At 40.2% G+C, this 23,760-nt stretch overlaps 1 protein-coding gene across 10 annotated transcripts in view; it reads left to right on the plus strand.

Moving 5' to 3' along the window:
* The window catches only part of Robo1 (roundabout guidance receptor 1), a 740,168-nt gene that overhangs the window by 431,338 nt on the left and 285,070 nt on the right, over window positions 1–23,760 (plus strand). For all 10 annotated transcript variants that reach the window (XM_029544262.1, XM_029544266.1, XM_029544260.1 and 7 more), the window contains one exon: window positions 8,260–8,586. In XM_029544262.1, coding sequence (XP_029400122.1) covers window positions 8,260–8,586 — 327 coding nt within the window. The remainder of the gene's footprint in view (window positions 1–8,259; window positions 8,587–23,760) is intronic.

Genomic DNA, 23,760 nt, shown 5'->3' on the forward strand with positions numbered 1-23,760 from the left:
CTCTCTCTCTCTCTCTCTCTCTCTCTCTCTCTCTCTCTTTCTCTCTCTCTCTCTCTCTAAGTGATCTTTTGAAAGCTTGTAACTGAAGGAAAGCTGAAGAGGTGGAGAAGGTGCCCTGCCCTGACCATCTCGTGATTCCTTTGAAATATCTTTTCCCTCCTATTCCCGCACAGTGTGTCGTCTCTGCTGAGTGTGCTTGTGTTCCGTAACACAGGTTCTGCCTTTGTGTACATTTCCACAACATTGAGTAGACTTTGGAAATGGGGGGCACTTCCTTCCTTAGAGGATAGTCTTCAATTAATTGGTTTAGTTATTTGCCTGTTTTATGAGACAAGACCATAGGGCGTGGTCCAGTCTAGTTTCAAACTCTGAATGCCTTTTCTTCTGTGGCCATGTATTTAGTGAGCAGTGAAAAAGTGGTTCTTTCTTGTTTTTAGCAAACATCTCCTGGCAGGAAGAACCTCTGACAGGAAAATTATTGGATTTGTGATGAAGGGGTGTGTGCTTGTAATTAGAGATAATTTTCTTTAAAATGTAATCAAAGCTTAGGGAAAAACACCCCCCCCCAAAAAAAAACAAAACAAAACAAAACCCCCACAAAACTTAAGTAGTGAGCTTTCTCCAAAAATATAAAAAGGTTTACAAATATAGGCATGTTGTCAAGGCAATAGCAATAACCCAGCCTTGGACAATGTTACAAACCTTTCTATTGTCTCTCAATTACTTAAAGGATTTGTTGAGATGTTAGCCACTTTATAAGCATTTTTGTTCTTTGATATGCTTCAGCAGGAGAATTTAATCACTACAAGCTTCCTGATATTACCAATCAAAAATATTAAAGAGAAATTCGGATGTAAGCGAGAACTTCATAAAATCCTGGTTTTCTTTCAGTCTACTGAGAAACAGACTTGAAACTATAAATAAAGGCTTATAAAAAAAAGGGAAACCATGAAATTATGTACAAGCCTGAATAGAATATTAGTACGACCAATGTCTCTGGAGTGGTTGCTCATTTGTGTTTCTCTAAGTAATGTCTCAGTAGTTGGGGGGAACGTTTACATCCAGCTAGGAGCTTGGGCTCCTCATCGTAAATCTCATGTGACTTTGATGTATTTCCCTGAAATACTTAGCACTTACGTGTATGTCTCTTTCCAGCTGTGGCTGTGTAAATATTTAGATATTTCAGTCACTCTTGTTTATATTTTATCTTCCAACTGGGCTGTTCTTGAAGGAATTCTGCCCGGCTCTTTTCTGTGTTGCTGATCTTGCTGAATTCAGTGGTGTTACATCCCCAGGGAGCCACCGATGTTCTTGAGAGCAGTGGACAGTAATATCCTAAGTCCTTTGTAAAGGCCACTGTCACCCTGGTGCTTGTTAAGGAACAACAAGGTCATCTCAATTTCTTGTTAATGTGTCATTCTGTCTGTCCTCTTTACCTTCTTTGTAACTATCAAGTTCCTATACAGAGTGGTGGGTTTAGCCAACTATTCTATACACCTTCAATCTTTTTATATAAAACATACACAAATCAGCATAACTACAGTGGTGGTTGGCAGGTGACTTGAGGACATTTTATGACTGTAGGACAAGTTATACAGTGTGGAGGGTATACCCATGCCATGATGGGTCAGAGGTCACACTTGGCGTTGGTCCTTGCCTCCCACCATGAGACACCATCTCCTTCTTTTTCTTCTGGTTGTGCATGACTGCATACCAATGAGCGTCCAGATAAGAGCCCTGTCTACTCACTTTCATCTTGCTCTAGGAACACTGATGTTACTGATGTGTACTTCTCTACTCAACTTCATTTAGTCCCGATGATATGAACTCAGGCCCTCATGATTCTGATGTAAGCACTTTACCCCTGGGCTCTCTCCACAGCTCAGTTATCATTTCTTACACGAGGTAGCCCAGGCTGTTCTGGAATAACTTGTCTTCCTTCCTCAGCCCTCTGAATGCTGGGATTGCATGCATGCCACCATACTTCTCAGCTATGAAAATAGCTTCAATTACACACGTAGGTGTTTGCAAGCTGAAACTCTCAGCAGTCTGAGAACTAATAATGTAAGGATGCTTAGCAATTTGAACTTGTATTTAGGCAAGAAGATAGAGGTCAAGGAAGACATTGAATAGGAAGGTCTTTATTAGGTTGATTCGGTTTGCTGGTAAATACTCTTTTTTTTAATGGAGAAAGAAAAATGAAGGCCATCAGACTTGACAGCTTGTGGATGTTTTTGTCACTAACATCTTAGAAGATGTTGTCACTAACATCAAAATGGATGGTTTCAGTGTTGAAAACTCACAGGACAGCCTATATCTATATCTATATCTATATCTATATCTATATCTATATATATCTATATCTATATATATCTATATATATATATATTTATATATGGACTATTTGGGAACAGCAAGAGTTTTGCATTTGCCTAGGACTACGACCTGCTACCTCTCAACTGAATGGCATGTGAACCTCAGGATAGCATGTTGACATCATATTTAACAACACCCACGTCAGAAAAATGATGTTATACAAACAGATGGGAGATAAGTAACCTAGATTGTTCTTGGTTCCATTCCGTCCTGCTTATATTTGATCACAACAAATCACTTACTATGCTTTTAATGAAGATGATGATTCGGGTTCATGCTTTCTGTTACCTAGGGTAACTCATTAAGTATATGAGCCAGATATTGCAAACTCTCTTTTCGGAGTGTCATATGTTATAAAGAATTTAAAACACTTCCACATTTTGTTGTGATTCCCAAAGTCCCTGGTTCTGCTTCAGCTGAACAACTGCTTGTCCGATCACCTCTTTATTCTCTTCAGATTACTAGATACTTAATTGTGTACATTTTCTATTCAAATGTATTCATCAGAAACAGAGTTCAATAGAATCCCCCGTTTAAAAGAAAAGAAAAGGTTTCAGTATCTAAATAAGCTTTGGAAATGGTGCGCATCGCGTGCATTTTTCTGGCAGATCTGAATGAACACCAGTAAGACTAGACTCTGAGAACCTCAGCTATTTTTCCTTTAATATGAGAGATGTTATTAACAATGTGGGGAAAGTGTGTTCTCTAGAGAATTTAAAAATTAGTCATTCATAATATAGAAAGCATTTTTATGGCCGGAGCTTTTACTGAATGCTGCTGTACAAACGGTGGTGAAAACTTGGGTCTGAGTTCTTTATTCCCTAATGTCCTGCTGGCTGTGGTCCAACCCTGGGGAACTGAAGTTCAGATGGAGACTCTCCTCAGCTTCAGTGCGCTCGAGCCTGGGCCGTCTCCAGGTTGGGCGATTGGCCGTGACTTCCTCTACATTCCCCCCCCCCGCCCCCAGACAGTTTGATTCTTTCCCAGAAGTTTTGCCCTAGCTCTTTCCTAGTCAATGGCTCTAGCTGAGATTTTGATTCACAGGTAACCAACTCATCATCATCATCATCATCATCATCATCATCATCATCCTTCTTCTTCTTCTTCTTCTTCTTCTTCTTCTTCTTCTTCTTCTTCTTCTTCTTCTTCTTCTTCTCTCTCTCTCTCNTCTCTCTCTCTCTCTCTCTCTCTCTCTCTCTCTCTCTCTCTCTCTCGGTTTTTGTAAAATGGCCAACATTTTAGAGTTTCACCTAACACTTTCCCCTCTCCTGTTGTTTTTAATCTGTGTTCACTGAAACTATACTCCAGCAACCAGGGATGCAGCGGGTTCCGTGTCTCTCTACTCTGCCTCTCCTACCTCATGAACATCCTTCTTCACCATCCTCCCTGTCTCCAGCGAAGAGCCTCTGTTAATTGTTTAACTCACCATCTCCAGTGTGTCCCTGTTGTCCTTCCTGTCAGTGTCTAAGTACATGTTCAAAGAGTCATATGAGGGTTCAAGCATATGGTATCTAATCTCCCAATTTAGTCTGCTTATGTTAACTTTAGTCAACCAAGTTCCTTAAAGCTGAATAAATAGCCCTTACTTTAAAAGCTTTTTTTTTTCATGATTTTTTTTTTCCAGCTGAGGAGATGGCTCAGTGGCAAGTGTGTTCCAGTGGGAGCACAAAGACCTGTGTTTGATGCTCAGCATGAAGATTAAAAAAAAAAAAAAAAAAAAAAAAGCTTGGTGCAGAAGCACAGGTCTATGACCCCCATCACTGTGGAGAAATGACAGCAGTGTCCCTGGAACTCACTGGCAAGGCGGGGTAGTCAATCTGTCAATCTGTGTACTGCACATTCCGTGAAAGATCTAGGACACCCAGTATTTACCTCTGGCCTCCAAGTGGGAACACACGCACACACACACACACACACCCTTCAACAACCTTGCAGAACTCTGACTTGATGATCAAAGCTTTGTCTGTCATCTCACTTTTCCCCCCTCTTTTTTGACTTTCCATCATTTCTTTAATTTTTCTTCAGGTCCGTGCTTCTCAATTTCTGACAATGCACACTATCGCCTAACCTACCAGCAGATCCCTTAAGGATGCTGTGCAGCCCAGTAGCTGGGCCCTGAGTGATTTCCTTGCCTTTATGGCTCATTTTTGGGGATCTTCTCAAGTGTAGAGGCTCCAGACCCTTCCCTCAATGGCTGGCATTGTCTTCAGAGGTGTTCCTTTATGTTCTGCTAGCTGCATTTGTAACCTTATTTCCTACTCCAAGTGGACTTTCATAATTTAAAATCTCCTTAAGTGTGTACCAGCCCATTAGCTGATTATCATCAGTTTCTGTCTTTCATAATTACAGCCATTCTAAAGCCTAATGATACGCTAAGGTCCATAGCACTGCTAATTATCACTAACCCGAAAGCCAACCTGGATTCCATTTTCTTCAGTTGAGCCACTGGAAGAATTGGGAGGGTTTCTAAATTCTTTTCTTTCTTCTCGCTGGCTTATTTCTCCCCCTTTTCATGTCTGTCACCATTTAAGGAATGTATAGCATGCTGGGTACCTTGTTCTAAACTAATCCTGTTACTCTGTTGGTCTGATGATGGAGCTCGTCTCCCCCCCATGCCTGTGCCTGTGTCTGCGTCTGCCTCTGCCTCTGTCGACCCCACCACACCTCTGTGTATGTGCAAATGCAAGTTCCCATGCCTGTGCCTGGGAAAGCCAGAAGCTGATGTTGCCTGCTTTCCCATACCACTCTTCCAGGTTTTAGCATGTTGGGTAGACAGGTTGACCAATAAGGCTCTCTCCCCATCTATCTGACTACTGTCCTGTACCCCATCCCGGATATGTGCCCCCATGCCTGGGTTTTATCTGTGTGCTGTGGATCCAAGCTCAGACCTTTGTGCTTGCACTGTAAGCTCTCTATCAACCAAGCCATCTCCTCAACCTCAGGTTATGAAACTCTTAGTCACTGAGATTGTTAATTTTTCATCTAGTTGTTTCCCTAGGAAAGACAATGCATTATAGTACTTATAAATAACACACATACAAATAAGCTTCGAATGCCGTATAGAGTCTACTGTGGCTGAATACAGTTCATACTGGTTATTTTTAATAGGCAACGTCTTATACTTTTCGCAAACAGTTCCTGCATGGTTGGTTGGTTTGTTGAAAATGTGGTTTACAGTAGTCCACTTGGGCCTCAAACTAACAATAGAGCCAAGAAGGAACTGGAACTGTCCACCCTCCTGCCTCCAGGTGTTGGGTCGAGACATCGGTTACTGTACCCAAATCTGGAGTCTGTGACTCCTTCAGCGGCCTCTTCTCAGATCTTTCCCTGTAGCCGTTCATTCCTTTTTCTCAGCGTTTCTAGTCAGGTTTGTGGAATACTGTAGTGTGCCCAGCAGTGTGCGCTCAGCAGCAGCCAACTGTTGAGTGGCTGAGGAAGCCCTCACATACTTGTCGGGAAGAGAAAAGCGTTGGGCGTATTAGATAAGTAAAATCCAATGGTGATGCTGATGACTCTTAGTGAGGATGTTTCTATAGTGCTGTTTAGGTTTATATTAGGGATCTTAATTTGGTGGGAAAAGTTAGGGAGAGTGGAGATTTGAAAGCAGCCTGAGCATTGAGGAGTATTGCTTATCTAGAGCCCCATGTCTGTGGCAGGCATTTGCTGGGGCAGAAGGATGCACAGTGTGGTTGTGGAACTAACAGAAGGGAGAGGAAGGCGTGAGCAGGCTGTGTGAGCAAGCTGAGCTAGGGGTAAAAAAAGGTCTTGAGAGCAAATGAGTTCAAAGTCTTCTGACTACATCTCAGTGGGCTATGGATGGAGCTCTCCTAAAGGTCCGCAGAAGGGGTAACAGTTGGGTTCGGATGGTAGGGTGTAAAGATGGGGTCCATCACGGTGAAGATGGAGCAGCAGCAAGCTGCATGCCAGGTGGCAGGGGCGTACAGACCATATCTTTTTTGGCAAGTGTGAAAAAGATAGTGCATCGGAAAAACAGCTGAGGGCGGAGAATCTCTAGTGACATAACTCCTCTAGCAGGACGGTGCCATGGCAACCTCTGCACACAACATCACCAGCTGGGGACCAAGCACCAGAGCCCACATTCTCCTTCCTACAACCACAAACATGGTTCCTGTTTTGGGGGGTTTAATTTTATTGTCAAAAAAATAAACTACAACCACAGGGTGTATTTAAACGGTATATACATTTAAGAACTACCTTGGTAAAGTGGCCTCTGATGCCTATATAACGCAGCATATACCCAGAAATCTCTCTTCTTGTTTGCTAGTATTTAAACTCACTATTTTTTTTTTAAAATTTCCCTTGAAAACACATATATACACATATATGTATGTGCCCAGATGTATGTAATCCTTTATAATTTCATACATTTTGAGTTTATATTAACCGTTCTTTTTATAGCAAAAGAATATTTGTGCGGGGCTGGAGAGATGGCACAGTGGTTCCAAGCATTGCTGCTCTAGCAGAGGACATGGGTTTGGTTCTTAGCACCTGCATGGCGGTTCACAACCGCCGGTCACTCTTGCTCCAGGTCTCCGTCCTTCTTCTGGCCCCTGTGAGCAGCAGGCGTGGGCATACACACGTTGCACATGCATGCATGCTTGCAAGTGCTCCTCTACATAAAGTAAAGACAAATCCTTTAAAACAACCCACCCCTTACTTTAAAAAAAAAAAAGTCATGGCAATATATAACACGTTGTAGATTGATTTAAAAAAAAACAAAAAACAAAAACGACCCCCCCTCAAAAAGCGTTCTCTTTATTTGGATAGAAATGTGCATTATTGGTATACAGAAAACATTTATTAGACAATCATCTTGTGCTGGGAATGCGTGCCATGGCTGGCAATGTTCTTTAGCCGGTGTTATTCTTCTGTGAAGACAGGCAATGCTTTAGCTTTTTTCCTGTTGCTGTAATAAGCAGTAGGGAGTCCTGCTATGTCCATAGTCGAGAAAGCCATGGGCTAATGCATGCATGCTTGGCTTCAGCTCACTATTCCTGTTCTTTCTTTTTAAAAAGTTCTTCTCTCCTACATTACATTCCAAACAAAGTTTCCACTCCCTGCTCTCCTCCTACTTGCCACACCTCCACACAAGAGCCATCCATTCCACTTCCATCTCCCTTCCGAAAAGAGCAGGCCTCCTGAGGAGACCAGCCAAATATGACATCAAGTGGCAAGAAGTCCCATTCTTATATAATCTAAAATCTCAGGTCCAGGAACCAGTGCCACCAACAATGGGCAGCTCTTCCCACCTGATTCATGGAATCAAGACAAACTCCCCTCAGATCTGCCCAATGGGCCAACTTAATCTACAGTTCATCATTGAGCATCCCTTCTGGGGTGAGTTTTGATCACATCCAGCTGTCAACTGGAACTAGACATCACACATACCATTCGAGGTTTTGAAAACACATTGCCGGGTGTGGTGACACACGCCTTTAATCCCAGCACTTGGGAGGCAGAGTGAGGCGGAACTCTGAGTTTGAGGCCAGCCTGGTCTACAAAGTGAGTTCCAGGACAGCCAGGGCTATACAGAGAAACCCTGTCTCAAAAACAAAGCAAAACAAAACAAAACAAAACAAAACAAAACAAAACAGCATTTCCATGGTATGTGCAAGGATCAGCATATGGCACTTGTCCAGGCAGAGTTATAAGCAAGAGACCTTTTTAAGCTCAGAGTCAAATAGCATTCAGAAATGTCAGCTATGAACAAGGTGGACCCTGAGAGTATTTCAAACTAAGGTTAGGAAGGACATAACCATTCCAGGCAATATATAAGTAGCGTTAAATCTGTCCTTCTGAAGTGAGACCTTTAACCGTTTTTTTTCAGATGGAATATTAAACGTTTGTTCAACTCTTCTGCAGGCTCCCGTCTCCGACAGGAAGATTTTCCACCGCGCATTGTTGAACACCCTTCCGACCTGATCGTCTCCAAAGGAGAACCCGCCACTCTGAACTGTAAAGCCGAAGGCCGCCCCACCCCGACTATAGAATGGTACAAAGGCGGGGAAAGAGTGGAGACGGACAAAGATGACCCGCGCTCACACCGGATGCTGCTGCCAAGTGGATCTTTATTTTTCTTACGCATAGTCCATGGACGGAAGAGTAGGCCCGACGAAGGGGTCTACATCTGTGTAGCAAGGAATTACCTCGGAGAGGCTGTGAGCCATAACGCATCGCTGGAGGTAGCTAGTAAGTAACATGCGCTGTGTTTTTCAGGGGACATTGCATGGTGGGATCATGTGTGTTGGCAGTGGCACTCGGAAATGATGCACATGTTGCAGATTTGGCAGGATGATAGTCTAGTTGTGTATGGATAGAACCTTTTATGTTACTTTTCCTCATCCTATTTGGGTATTCAGTGTGTGTCCTTACACAGAGATACAGGACTTTTATTGTTGATTTTTTTTTTCTTTTTTTTTAAACGGAGGCCCTTGTATTCTCCTCTGTGATTGGATGAATCTCAGAAGAGAGTTTGAACTTTGGACTTTTAACAATGTTGAGACTAGACTATGGGGTTTTTAGACTAAATGTAATTTTTAAATATGCTATGGCTTTGTATGGCCCCCTAAAACTCATGTGTTTGAATAAACCTATGGGGGCCAGGGAGTGGAATGTGGTGGTTTGAGTATGCCTAGCCCAGGGAGTGGCACTATTTGGAGGTGTGGCCTTGTTGTTCGTGAGCCACTGTGGGCTTGGGCTTTAAAACCCTCATCCTAGCTTCCTGGAAGCCAGTTTTCTCCAGTCTGCTCCTGGCTTCCTTTGGATGAAGATGTAGAACTCTCAGCTCCTCCAATACCATGCCTGCCTGGATGCTGCCATGTTCCCACCTTGATGATAGTGGGCTGAATCTCTGAACCTGGAAGCCAGCCCCAGTTAAATGTTGTCCTTATAAGAGTTGCTTTAGTCATGGTGTCTGTTCACAGCAGTAAAGCCCTAAGACACCCTCCATTGTTTGTTCTCGCTGTGTTGGATGAATAAGAATTTGTAAGTAAGATAGTATGCCATGCCGGACATTGTATTTGGATGTTTCCTACATTGGGAGGCAGCAGAGCTTGGGGAGAAGCAGGTGTATGGTATCCCAATGCCTTTGCTTATTCCCTGTCTATTTCTATGTATGTCCAATGTAGCTCTTTTGAAAGGATCTCAGATGGGATTTGTTGAATGATTAAATTGCTATATCTGCACCACAGATCTTCATTGTATTTGGATATGAATCTGACTTCTTTTACTTCCTAACGCCTCCCCCCCTCCCCATTCAGAAGGTAACTAAAACGTTCCCTTTGGAGCTAACACAGAATCAGCTCCACCACCCGGTTACTATGGTTTGTGGTACTCACACTGAGATAGACTGCCCAGGATAACTGATATTAAGGGAAAATAGAAAATAGAAGTAAACCATGTAAGAATGACCACTTTAGTCTATGTCAAAACTTGCCGCTCACATTAAGGTTTTCTTGTTCTTCATTTCGTTTTGAGTCATGGTTTTGCTGTGTACTGCATGCATGCCTTCAGCTTTGGAGTGTCCTGCCTCAACCTCCTCAAAGCTGGGGTTATAGACCTTGCCACCTGCCCATTTCAAACTCTGAAAGTGGTTACATGAAACCTGCTCCTTGTTTAAATTAATAAACAACAAACTTTATTGTTCTTTTCTTACTGACTTGACTCAAAGCAAAGGTCTCAGAGCTAGATTCGTAAGAGGCATGGAAGCTTTGATCACAACGTTTTGTTTTAAGCTCAACTTTAAACAGAATATAATAAAAACACTTAAATGCCTCCCTGTTTATAAACATGTATGCATGTTTTGACAGTTGTCATCCTTCACACCTCTGTAATTTTTAATCTTTTTTTTTTTTTTATAGAATAATCATTCTTTTTGAGGTAATAGTAAGGTAGATAAAATCCAAAAATAAAAGCAGGGGGAGCAGAAAAGCTAGGAGGGATGTCATTGTGTTAAAAACAACAAACCAAACAAATAAAAAACAAAAAAAAGAGACCCCCCCCAAACAAACCAAAGCCAAACGAAACACTGAATGCGAGAAGGAAAACCAAAGGCAGTGAAGTGTGCATGGAGAGAAATAGCAAGGCCAGTCAATGCTTGCCCGCTGCGTTATCCTCTGCTCCAGTTTTGTTCATTTCAGTATGTAGGAGGGAGTTAGAGGCCTGATCTGATCCACCCGTCCCCTCTGGACCTTCCTTTACACAACACCTCCAGCTTCACCCTGATTGTCAGGACACCCTTCATGAACTGATTTTTAGAAAGCCTTTTTTTTTTTTTTGGCTGGCTTCTGTGCATGCATTGTAAAGATAATATTAGTTTCCAGTTAAGTTTTCTAACTTAGGTGTACCATCACCTTGAGAGTCTCAGTAAAGAAGTTCATGGAAATCGAAACGGAATTCAGAGTTCCTTATGCTCGATTCACAGATTTTACCCCTGTGCTCCAAATAAAACGGGATATTGTGATTTACTGAATGTAATAGAAACATTTTAAAAATGTAAGAAAATACTTAGAATAGAGAAATGTATAAATATTTTATACTTCTCAAATTTAGTAAGGTATTAAGGACAGTTTGATATGTGTGTTCTCCTTAAAGATAATCATTTTTTCCACATGCAGATTGCCAGTTAGACCAGCACCAATTGTTGAAAATGTTTTCATTTTTCTACTGCATGGTTTTGGCTTCTTTGTCAAAGATCAAGTGACCATAGGTTTGTGCTTTTATTTCTGGGTCTTCAATTCTATTCCATTGATCTACCTGCCTGTCTGTGTACTAGTACCAGGCAGTTTTTTTTTTTTTTTTTAATCACTATTGGGTCTGTAATCCAACTTGAGGTCAGGGATGGTGATTACCACAGAATTTTTTTTTTTTTGGTTTTTCCAGACGGGGTTTCTCTGTGTATCCCTGACTATCCTGGAACTCACTCTGTAGATCAGGCTGGCCTTGAACTCAGAAATCTGCCTGCCTTTGCCTCCCAATTGCTGGGATTAAAGGTGTATACCACTACTGCCCGGCTCAGAAATTTCTTTTATTGTTGAGAATTGTTTTCTACTATCCTGGATTTTCTGTTTTTCCGTATGAAGTTGAGATGCGCTCTTCCTATCTCTGTAAAGAATTGGGTTGGAATTTTGATGGGGATTGCATTGAATCTGTAGATTGCTTTCAGTAAGATGGCCATTTTTCCTATGTTAATCCTACCAACCCGTGAGCAAAGGAGATCTTGCCATCTTCTGAGGTCTTCTTTGATTTCTTTCTTTTGACGACAAGAACTTGTGACTATTGTGAAAGGTCTTGTCCCCCTGTTTTCTTTCTCAGTCCATTTAGCATTTGTATGAAGGAAGACTTGCTGGGGTTAATTTTATATCCAGCCACTTTGCTGAAGTTGTTTAACAACTTTATATGTTATCTAGTAGAATTTTTGGGCTTTCCAGTTTAAAGGAAATGCAGGACAGAATGAAGCATAGACTGAAAGAAAGGTCATTAATTGGCTGGCCCAACTTGGGACCCATCCCATGCACACACAGCAGATGCAGACACTATTGCTGAGGCCATATTGTGTGTGTGCAGACAGGTGTCTGGTGTGGCTTTCTTCCAAGAGGCTCTCCCAGCATCTGACTGAGACATCCAACCATTGGATTGAGGTCACGGACAAATATGGAAGAATTAGTGGAGGACTGAAGGAGCTGAATGGGATCGCAGCCTTATAGGAAGAACAACAGTGTCAACTAAACCGTACCCCTCAGAGCTCTGAGAGACTAAGCCAAGGAACATATATGGACTGGTTCTTGGCCTCAGGCACATGTGTAAAAGAGGACTGACTGCCTTTCCTGACTACAGTGGGAGAGAAATCACTTAATAGCCTGGAAACTTGCTATCCCTGGGGAGAGGGATGCTGCTGGTGGGGGTGAGGTTGAAGTGGGTAGATGGGTGGAGGAGCACTCTCTTAGAGCTGGGCACCGGAGGATGGGGTGAAGAACTCAGGGATAGGGTACCTGAAAAGGGGACAAGTTTTTGAATGTAAATAAATAAAATAATTTAATAAAGATTTTAAGATAAAAGGTAATACTTTTTTAAAATCCCAAAGAAGTTTGTATAGCATTTGTGTCAAGTGTTTTTCATACAGTGGTCAGAAGAAACACTGGTTTATTGTATAGTATGTTCGCTTCGATCTCCCTGCCCTGAGAAAGGCTTTTGTGTGTTTGGAACATTTAGAAACTATTATTTAGTAAAAATCTTCTTTAGCGCACTGCAAATCAATATGTAGAAATCATACTGTTTAACTCATTTATTTTGGACAATATTACTTATGTCCCACTTCCTGATTATGTTCTAAAACACAAATCAGCCCTTTTGTATAGTATATCATTGATCAACTCTGTTGATGGTAAGGGCAGATGTCAGCCATATTAGCTACCCCCCCCCCCAAAAAAAAAAAATTAAAAAGTGCACTCGGGAGGCACGCAGCAAGACCAGGCACAAGCATGGAGTCCCCCCCCCCCCAAAACAAAAAAAAAAGCCTGGGAATACTGTTAAAGTTTGTTTTGTTTTGTTTTCCTGGAATATTCTGTTGCTCTCTGTTTTCCTACACGTTTCCTTAGATTAGGTGCCATGAGTAAAATAAGAACACTCTTACACTCACTCCCCAAGGCTCAGACAGGAAGCCCAAGATTGCATCTAATTTCACAGTGGTGCTGCGACCTCAGTAACAGCATTAACAGAAGTGTCTTGAGGCAGTGTGGGTCTCACAGAGCTGTTGTTGGTAATGCCTTTAAAAACATTTTATCTGTGTTTTGCTTGCGTTGCAACCAAGTCTTACAGCTGTAACAACAACTGGAGTTCGTGGTTCCTAATATTTGTCAATCCTTTAAACTCAAAAAAAGAAAAAAAAAAATAGAATGCTCGTTAAGTCTTCATTTCTATGTAGAAATAATAATATTCTTGACTATTGCACATTGATATTTTTGTTAGCGATGCCGTAACAAAAATTGCATGGCTTGGTTGGTTATTTTGAGGAATTTCATTGTCATCTGTATTACAGCAGTAAGCAGGAGAGATGATATTTGTAGGTGTATGCTTGTCCTATAGTAAAAATTGCATGCCCCCCTTTAAAATACAACTCCGTTGTGATGCAGTTATACTTACAGTATATAATGATAGGATCTGAAATTGTAACAAGAACTGCTGAGTCGTGCTTATTTCTCATCTGCATTCCAAGAACTTTGGAAGGTTTGGCTTTGCAACAACAATAACAACAACACCTTTAGTATTGGATATATTTTCCTAAATTGTTTTGCAATTATTACTTTTTGTAGGGCAGGGATAACATATAGCTGATAGATATGAAACATCATATACACTTGAAGATATTATCGTTTTCATAATTTATGAATACTCCTGTGTGTTTCAGTTAGATTCAACTCAGTTGTTGAAAAATGGTCTTATTGCCAGCCATGTTTTCTGATTTGCGATGAATTACACTGTTAAATAGAGTGTAAGCTATCTTTCAGGAAAGTGCCTATTGATCTGTTCTCCGACACTCAAATTTATTTTGTGTCCAGTACAAATGGGTAGTGTAATCCTTGATACAAGTTATATTTAAGAAGTGCTTTGATCTTGGATAATTACACTCACTTTTAAGAAAAATTATTTTGAACCTTGCCCCTGATGGTTCTCCTTGCAGAGCATGGCTCTCCATGTCATCTGGAAGCAGGGACCAGTCAGCATATGGTTATTTGCCTCCTATTTAAGCTGTTTTCTCCTGAGGAGGAAACATCCCCTTAGGATTAGGCAGACATCTGCTCACAATCTTAGCAGCAAAACCTGAGGAGTATTCTGTTGCTCGGAAAATAATCCTTGTATTAATTCATCAAAGATAGTCTTTTTTATTAACTGCATTTCTAAAAACCCGACTTTGAGGTAAAATGCATGTCAAAGACACATTTTCAACTCTTCTTAATACTTTATTTTTTTATAGTATTAGTAAATAATACTTCGCAAAATAATGCAGACTCACAGCCATCTAATTCTCTTCATTTAAATAAAATGAGATGGCAAGAAAAAGCAAGTTTTCTTATGGGTGAAATAGACACAAACATTGGCTAATAGAATAATATGTTTGCAAAATATATTAATGGATGATGAAAATGTTCCTCCCAGGAGTTCAAATGGTTCTGGTGAAATGGAGTGGAAAAGATTGCTACTTATATTTGTCTTTATTTATTTTGAGACAGGGTCTCACTGTAGCTCTCTAGCTGTCTTGGATCTTATTCTGTAGACCAAGCTGGCCTTGAACTCAGAGATCCACCTGCCTCTGCCTCCCAAGTGCAGTGATTAAAGGCGTGTGTGCTATACCGGCTATAGAATAAGGACTTAGAAACATTTCATTGAGAGGTGTGTCTGTATCATCAGGAGGGAATATTTATTCAGTTCATACAGCAGATGGAGGGAAACAGAATCTCAGGTTCTTCCATTCAGACCAGGAAGACTTCTAACAAAACACATATACATTTTTTTACATTTTTGAACTTTGTGCTTTTAGGAACCACTATGAGGTAGAAAGAGAGATGGCAGGGATTATTCACTTATGCAGAAGGTGAGTTTTAATGGCTGTTTCAGTTGGAAAGGACTGAGTGTGCCAAGCATTTCGTTATAACTAGTGCTAATTGTCGTGAGATGGACTATTCTTGAATGAAGACCACTCTCAAACAACACATTATAGGCTCAAATATATAGTGGAATTCTTGACTTATAAAACTCTTACTGTTTTCACTTCATATGTCAATAACTTCCGGAAATATCTTCGGCTCGGTATGTTAGAGGTTGTCTTCACTCCCAGCCATAAGTTAGAATAGATTATTTAACCAATCTAAAGGTATACAAACAATCAAACCAACCAAAACCTTCTAAAATTCTATATTAAATTCTTGTTAATTGTTATATACATATACACACACATATATATATACATATATATGTATACATGTATATATACATATATATGTATGTATATACATATACATATACACACACATATATGTGTGTGTGTGTATATATATATATATATATATATATATATATGAGAACACCTCTTTGTGCATTATTTCCTTATTCATTTTGTGTGCACTTGGGCATGCCACAGTGAGCATGTGATGGGGCTGGATCTCTCCTGCCATGTGGGTCCTGGATGTGTAGCTCAGGTCATCAGGTATGGCAATAGGAGTCTTGATTCCCTGAACCATCTCAGTTTTGAAGTGCATAGATGAAAGATTGTTTAATCTTGAAATTTTATTCCAAGGGTTTTCTGCGGTTGAAATTTTAGCGAACACACTTGCATTATGTATAGAGTGGTCCTATCATCAGGTACTCTATATAGAATTGTAATTATGATTGCAATATGTCATAATCACTCCATTTTCTTGTAGCTTTCATTCTTTAGATTCCCTTTTTTGGGGTACATTCAGCTAGCTAACACTCTACCACTGAGCTACAACAAAAGCCCTCAGTCCTTTCTTACACAACTGCAACAGTGGTTAAATGTATTATAATAGGTTGGGCATGTCCAAAGATGGCGCGGGCAATGTAAATTTCTGGACTGAATATTAGAAAGATGCCGCCTACTGCATGTTAGCCCATATGACTTGGGGCAGAGCCAATCAATACAGCCATGCTGAGTGATGGCGACAAACTCTATCATGAATCTCATAAACCACTCCCTTCATTTTCTTAAAAATCCAGAATGATAGTTGTACATGCTGAAAAGATATGCAGCCCCTGGAGGTTTTCAGGGAATCAATTCCACATTTACCGATTTACATGAAATTCTTGGTAGGCTAGGCTCTCATTGTACCAACAGTACTGTCTTTAAAAACTAGAACGTGGATCGTGTTTTCTCTCAAAAGTTATAGGATAGCTGTCTCTCTTTTTTTAAGTCCCTGTCTTTTACTGATGATTTAAGTCCTGGAACTCATTTTTTCATGTTTAGACTGACTTGAGATCATTTAGAACATTTCTTGCAGTACACATTTATTTACTATGAACATAGTTTCTTAGTACAATTAATTCTAATCAAATAAAATATAATTTAACTAAGGCTGCCATTCCTTGGCAACTGAAATTGTTCTACCTATAAATTTGTCAAATTAAAATGTAGCGTTGTCAAATGTCTTTTATGAAATGAAGTTCTTCCATCTCTTGGTTACTTCATAGGGGGAACTTTTTATAGTATATTTAAAAAGTAAATGGAATGTGAAAGTATAGAGAACATGTAGCTACAGTATAGGCTATTAAAAGTTTTCCTTAAATATATTTCTCTAGTCATTCATAGATGCCCTGGCTCTTTTCTAGTGAGTAAAAAAACAAATTAAATTCAACAAAATATTCTTGCCTAAATCTTTGCCAGGAGGACTAGGTGACCTGGGGAGGGGGGTGGAAAGTGAGCGGGATGTAAAGTAGCCATACAAATAAATGCTTTCTGTTCCATTGTGACAAGTGTCACACAGAGTATAGAAGAGCTGAGAGCTGAATTTCATGAGGGTATGACTAAGAGCAAACAAAAAAGTCATTTCAAACTACATGAAGGGCTAAGAGAAAATGCTAAACTTGGGCATGTTTGAGAAAATAATAAATTCTAAGGTTGCTGTATGAGTTAGGAAGATTGATAGGGGGTGGCCAGGGATGTGAATGTAGACTTTACAGCCACAGGAAGGATGCTCTATGTTCAGTAGATCGATGCCGCATTTGTTTAGATAATGATGGAGCTGACTTGATCTGGTTTATCAGTTTAAAACATCACGTGTCTGGTACCTGAGGGTACCTTGTGTATAGAATGAGATAGAAGATGATTTGAAGAGATACATTAGGGTGCTTGTTAGTATCTCATGCGGAACTGTTGGTGGTTTGAAGTTGGGGATAGAAGCTAAGGAGAAGAGGGAGGGTTTGACTCTCATTTTGGAGGGTGAAATAGAAGCTAAAAGGTTGTGGCAAATGCAGTTATTGGGGGTTATAAAGGAGGATCAAGCCTATGGATATGCAAGTATCATTGGCAGTTTGGAATTCAGGTTGATAGTCTGATGGCTCCCAGTAGTTAGTATGCCTGTCACAGTCCTAAGTCAGTTTCTATATCTGAAATAGCACATTTTGCTTCTTATTCCATTAGTCACTGACTTGGCATATCTCTCCTTGTCTTGTGTTTATCCCCTGGCTCTGAAGGCTCCTGTTGTGCCCAAAACACATATTGAGCACACTCCAATCAGACTAGAGATTTATACTTTTGCCCTCAGTACCTACTGTCATTCCTGCTCCCAAATTAATGAGGCCATCTACCATGTTTCTAAGATGTCTCATTTCCTATGTAATGAGAACGATGAAGGATCATAACACCACTTCAAGTCCACACATTTCATGTGCCACTCAGTCAGTATTTCTGTGTATTTCAAACCTTGTATGATCTCTAACACTTCATTGTAAGCACCTACATCATGGCCCCCTTGTAATTGGATTACTAATCACTATAGTCACTATATTGTACCAACTGTGTCACTCAGCATTCTGAGATAAAATGAGAAGATGGAAAGATTTACTTATGTGGTTCCCAGTGTCATGAGTTTCTTTGGTTCTCTCAGGTGGGACGAGGACATGGAGAACATTGAATAAGTAGCTACTCACCTCATGTCAAATGTAAATGAATACCTAAAGAAAGAGCCAAGGTCACCTTCAAGGGAATTGGACCCTAATAACCTAACCTCCTTTCACTGGGCCCCATACCTTAAAGGTTCTACCAACTTCTGCCACTTGCTGCTCCATAGTCAATGGGAAGTGCTGAAGAGCTAGACCATGGCACTGTCCACCAGTGGGTTAAAGGATAAGGCAGAGCTGGTATGTATTTGTAATACTCAGCCACAGACAAAGAATGAAATTTTGTCCTTTGAAGAATATTAGATAGCAGGATAGGTCATCATGTTCAAGGAAAGGCACCCTGTGGTCTCAGTCCTTTGTTAATCTCATGGAAGAATGAAGTAGAACAGTGGCTACTAGTGGGAAAGACGAGAGAAAAAGGTCAAACACAGAGAAAGGAAAGGAAGCCTGTCTTAGGTACTTTACAATTGCTGTAGAGAGACACCATTACCAAGGCAACATATAAAATAAAGCATTTGATTGGGGGTCTCCCTTCCAGACTCAGAGAGTGAGTCCATAACCGTCATGACAGGGAGCGCAGCAGCTGGCCAGCAGGCCTGGCACAGGAGCACTAGCTGAGAACTTGCATCCTGATTTGCCACTTGGAGGCAGAGAGGTTAAGAGACTGGGCCTGGTATGTGCTTCTGAAACCTCAAAGCCAACCTCCAATGACACATCTCCCTTAACCATGCCACACCTCCTGATCCTTCCCAAAACAGTTCTACCAACTAGGGACCAACATTCAGATATGTTAGCCAAGAAGGGCCATTCTCATTCATACAGTCAGATCACCAAAATAAAACTGGGACAGGAAGATGAATGGGTTTTTACAGCACAGCAGAGTATCAATCAGACACAGTGACTTAAGGTATATTTCCAAATAACTGGAATAGTAAGCAAACACAGTTGGAAAGATTTGTGTTTCAGATTATGGATGTGCTTAACACCACACTGATTTTATCCACTACCTGTCTTACAGACATCTGTAGCAAATTAGAATGCACCATGTCAGAAAAGATGTATAAATATTAAGTCTCAAAGAATAAAATGGTATTATTATTGTGTCTCTGGGATCAAACTAAATGCCTCATACATGCTGTGCAACATCCAACTCTCTACCTCTCAATAAAACTGTATCTCTAACTCTTAATTAAATCTGTCTAAAGTGTCTTTGCAATATACTATTTTCCTGGGAAATTTTCTTTTCTGGAATGTTGAAGTGTCTTTTTATGAATATAACAGTCAAGGAATTTAGTTAACTCTTAATACAAAAATCCAAGGAATTTACTTTTATGCTTTGATATGTAGTAATCCCCTACTATGCCCTAAAATGGGGTTCTTGGGGTTTTACTGAATACTTTTTGTTTATAAAATAGGACTTAGCAACCTTGCAGCCTCTCCCCTCCCCAAGTCAGTGATTATTTTGCATAATAGTTTCAAGATTTGCCTATATATGTTGATTTAAAAACTCGTATGATAATCAAGGAGATCTCTTTACTAAAGCAGGTTTAATGGGGAATATAAGGAGAAATCTCAGCACAGCAGTGCTTTCTATCTCTTACATTACTCAACTTAGGTTAAAATAAGCCTTGAAAGGCAAATAGAAATCTAGAAGATACAGTATGTATAGAAATATTAGAAACATGTGTGATGGTGATACTGAGTTTGCATAACAGTGAAGGAGAATGAACAGATTCACCCTGAGAAGGCTTGCAAACTCCAAGCAGAACATGGACTCCTCTGTCACAAAATATGGGTCATGGACCAGTGTTAAGGTTTCCAAATGCTGAGTTTCATTCTAAGTGTGGCAGGCCTGTTTTTGCCACTTTTGCCGTGTGACTCATAAACACGTTCAAGATAGAGACACTCTGGTGTGCATTGACATCAGTTTGACCAGGGCATTGTTTTGAAATTTAATCAAAATTTGAGAAAAATCAAACTGGAATTTCTCACTGATGTTCAGATTTCTGGTCCTTCCTTAGAGACACACATGCCCTTTGGGAATGGAGGCACAGTGTAATTGTATTTTAAAAAAGTATGGTTTTAATAATATAAAAGAGATATAAAAGACGCATGGATAAATGCATCTCTTGGTCTAGACATTCTCTTAACAATGCGGTAGGTTTTTGAGAGTCTGCACACGACAGACGAATTACTTGAACTAGAGCAGTGGTTATTGGGAGCAGGTAGGTTGAGTACGGTGGGTAAGAGAATATAATCATAGGAAATGAGGGGCACAAACAACAACCCAGGGAAAGAAAAGCTCAAGGAAGATGCAGAGGAAGACAAGTAAAGAGACAAGGTAGGGATGCAGAAGGAACATGAGAGAGATGTGGCAACCAAGAGAATGGACTGTATGTACCAGCAGGGCTTAGGGGCTCTGCATGTACCAGTGGGACATAGAGGGAGCTGAGACAGGTGCAAACCTGAGGGTACAGATCAAATGGACATTAGGCTCAGAGGAGTAGAGAAAGATATTTTCTTGGGAAAGTAAGGACACGTAATGTTTACTATAGAAAATATTTATAAATAAATATGAGGAAATTAGAACTAGTAGGATGTTAAACAGAGACTAGGTTAGTCCATTCTCCATTATCAATGTTTAGCAAGGGAAGTAATATTTGTAAAATGTCAGATTTTTTTTTTTTTAGCAAGTTCATGCCAGCTGATATTTACTTAGCATGTCCAAGAGTGAAATACTAGGTTCTCTTGTTTACTTTACATTTATTTAAATCAAAATTCTGGTAAGAGTAGGTTGTATTAATAAAAATGCAAACATACTCGTAGGGTCTTTTGGAAGCCATTTAATCTCTCCTTCTAACTTAGATTAACTTGGCTAAAGATAATTTGTTGTAGCAAAAAGAGACAGGGACTAAAAAAATTTTCCAGTCAGCACCATTAATACTACTTTTATGCACTGTGTTAACAAGAAGTTATTACTTAATTTGCTTCAATCCTGCGATACTGCCTAAATCGTTCATTCATTTTCATCCTGATTACAGAGAGACACTTTTTAAAAAATAGGGCAGCTCATGTGTTTGAAGATCATCATCAAGTGGACCCTAATTTTTAATAAAGTAGTTCCGATGTTTAGGTTGTTAAGTAAAATAAAGCAGTTTGTAATTCAGCTCCTTAGTCTCTAAGGGAGAGAAATGGAAGCCTTTGTTACATTTTGAGTTGTGTCGTGTTTAACCTAGCTTGAAATTGAAGCTTTAATAGTGCATATGACATTTTACACTTGTCAGGAGAAATAAAGGTTTATGATCACGATATTAAGGATTCCTGAGTGAGAACATTTTAAATCTTATCTAGTCAACCTTGGCAAGAATTTTAAAATAAAAGCCAGGGCACTAAAAAGCAAATAGGAGAAGACAGTTTCCTTCCCAAACAGGATACGAATTCTGTCTCAAGATGTCCCTGTTTAGTAACTGTGTCTTTACTGGATGATGTTGCAGTCTATCTAGGCTCTATTGAGATACTGTTTGTAAGATTCTTATTCTATTCAGACACCAGAAAAACGGACTAGGAACCCACATTTGAGGTAAAGGGATGTTGTGAATATTTTCATTATATTAGCTTAATAGTGCTGTTGTTTTTCCAAGTGACTTCTTGGTTCTCCCGTGGATGGGTACTGCAGGTTATAGCTTTATTATGCCTTGCTTATGGAGTTTCTGGGACTGTCTGATGTTCTCTGCTTTCCTTTGACACCTGCCTCTAGAAAGAGCAAGAGGAAACCAAACCACCCACCCACCAATCCACCAACCAACCAACCCACCAACCAACCCACCCAGCAACCCCAGCAGTCCTGAAAACATGGTGGGGAGGTAGAATGTTTGCATGGCCTGTGGCTGGGGAACCTGTAAGCAGTTCCTTTTCTATCTTTCTTTCTTATTTAAAGCCCACAAAGAACCTAAGAGTGTGAGTTGAATCTATTACACTAGTGGACAATAAAACCAATCCTTCCTTTCCCCCCTTTACAAACTGTCATTACTGCTGAAGTCTCTTCAGTCCGCCATGAATGGCTCCTCTCGAAACTGCATCCTTGGGATTCATAAAGCCACCTCCGTTTTAATGGCCAGCAATGCATTTCTATGGCCAAGGTTAAGAAGCCTTATTTTTTTTCCCTAATTTTTCAAATTATTTTTATTTTCTTTTATTTGTATGGAATAACTTTGCCGGAATGTATATCTGTGCATCCCTTGTGCGCCGGTGTCCTTGGACATCCTGAAGAGGGTGTTGTATCCCCTGGAGCTGGAGTTACAGATGGTTATAAGCCACCATGGGTGCCAAAATTGAACCTGGGTCTCTTAAAAGAGCAGCCAGGGCTCTTTGTGTCCCTGCAGGCCCTTGTATGGTTTCATAACCCTCAAGGTTAATGCTGACGGAAACTCTTCAGAGGTGGTGAAATTCATCTTGTCGTTATGCTAAAACAAGTTTTTGTTTTCAATGACCTGATGGATGCTTGCTCAATGTAGTTTTGCAAACCAACTGAAGTTATTCAACCCCTGTAAAGCACTGACTTTCATTACCTTACAGAGTTATGAGGCGCTGCTATAGATAAGATCTGGCAATTCTTCCCCAAACACGAATGTTGTTGAAGGCTTGAGCTCCAGGCATGTGACAACTGTTGTCCAGAGATGAGTTTTTTAGGAAGTAGAACCTGGCGGCAGGGTGTTAGTTAGATCAGTGCGAGTGACCTGGAAGAGTATAAAGGGGTTCTCAGCCTTACCAATGCTACAGCCCTTTAATACATCTCAGGTTGTGGTGATTCCCAAACATAAAAAATATCTTGTTGCTACTGACTAACTATAATTCTGTTATTGTTATAAATTGTAATGTACATATCTGGCATGCAGGACATCTGATATGTAACCCTTGTGGAAGATTCACTTGAGCCAGCCCCCAGGGGTTCACCACTTATAAGTTGAGAATCACTAGTATAGTGGGCCTACAGGCTTTCTTTCCTTTTATTTGTTTCTAGCTACTATGAGGTATGTACTACTATTTCTGTGCTCTGGTCACTTACCCTAACGTACTATACTGCCACGGGCCCAAAGAACCAAACTACAACACGGGTAAAAACCTCTGGAACCAAAAGCCCAAATAAGACATTTCTTCTTTTAAGTATATAGTGCCTCAGGTTCCTTATAGTTATAGAAGCTAAGTAACATAGAAGAAGCATTATATATGTTGATGTATATGAAGGAAGGGTTTTGATTTGTGCTTGGTGAGTGTCAGTACTAGCCATTACACCATCTGCTACTTACCTTGCCAGGCATATAGTAATAAGTGGGTTTCTGAAATTTCAATGCTACCAATGTGTCCCTTCTCATTTGAGGAAGGCAAATTCAGGAATCCTAATGCTATATATGGCTGCATGTGATAGGGATAATAGCTCTACTATTTCACCAGGGCTAGTCATTTTCTCATACACAACATGATTGATAATCTGGACAAGTATTTGTAAAATGATACGCAAGCCTCACTTATCAGTATATCTATCTCGAATGACAAGCATAGTTTTTAGTTTTACAAGTCTGCTGTTAATGGCATGGTTCACATTTCAGTGTTTCTCTGTGCTCCAACTCAAAATAGGTTTCATTGTATTATTTTTCTGTAGTGTTAGATAAGTTGACAAAGTTTTTTTAAACAAAGTTTAAATAATACCTCTTTTTGGGGTGAGATTTGAGAGTC

The sequence above is a fragment of the Mus pahari genome, chromosome 12 (genome assembly GCF_900095145.1).
Source record: "Mus pahari chromosome 12, PAHARI_EIJ_v1.1, whole genome shotgun sequence".
NCBI classification, from domain to species: Eukaryota; Metazoa; Chordata; class Mammalia; order Rodentia; family Muridae; genus Mus; species Mus pahari.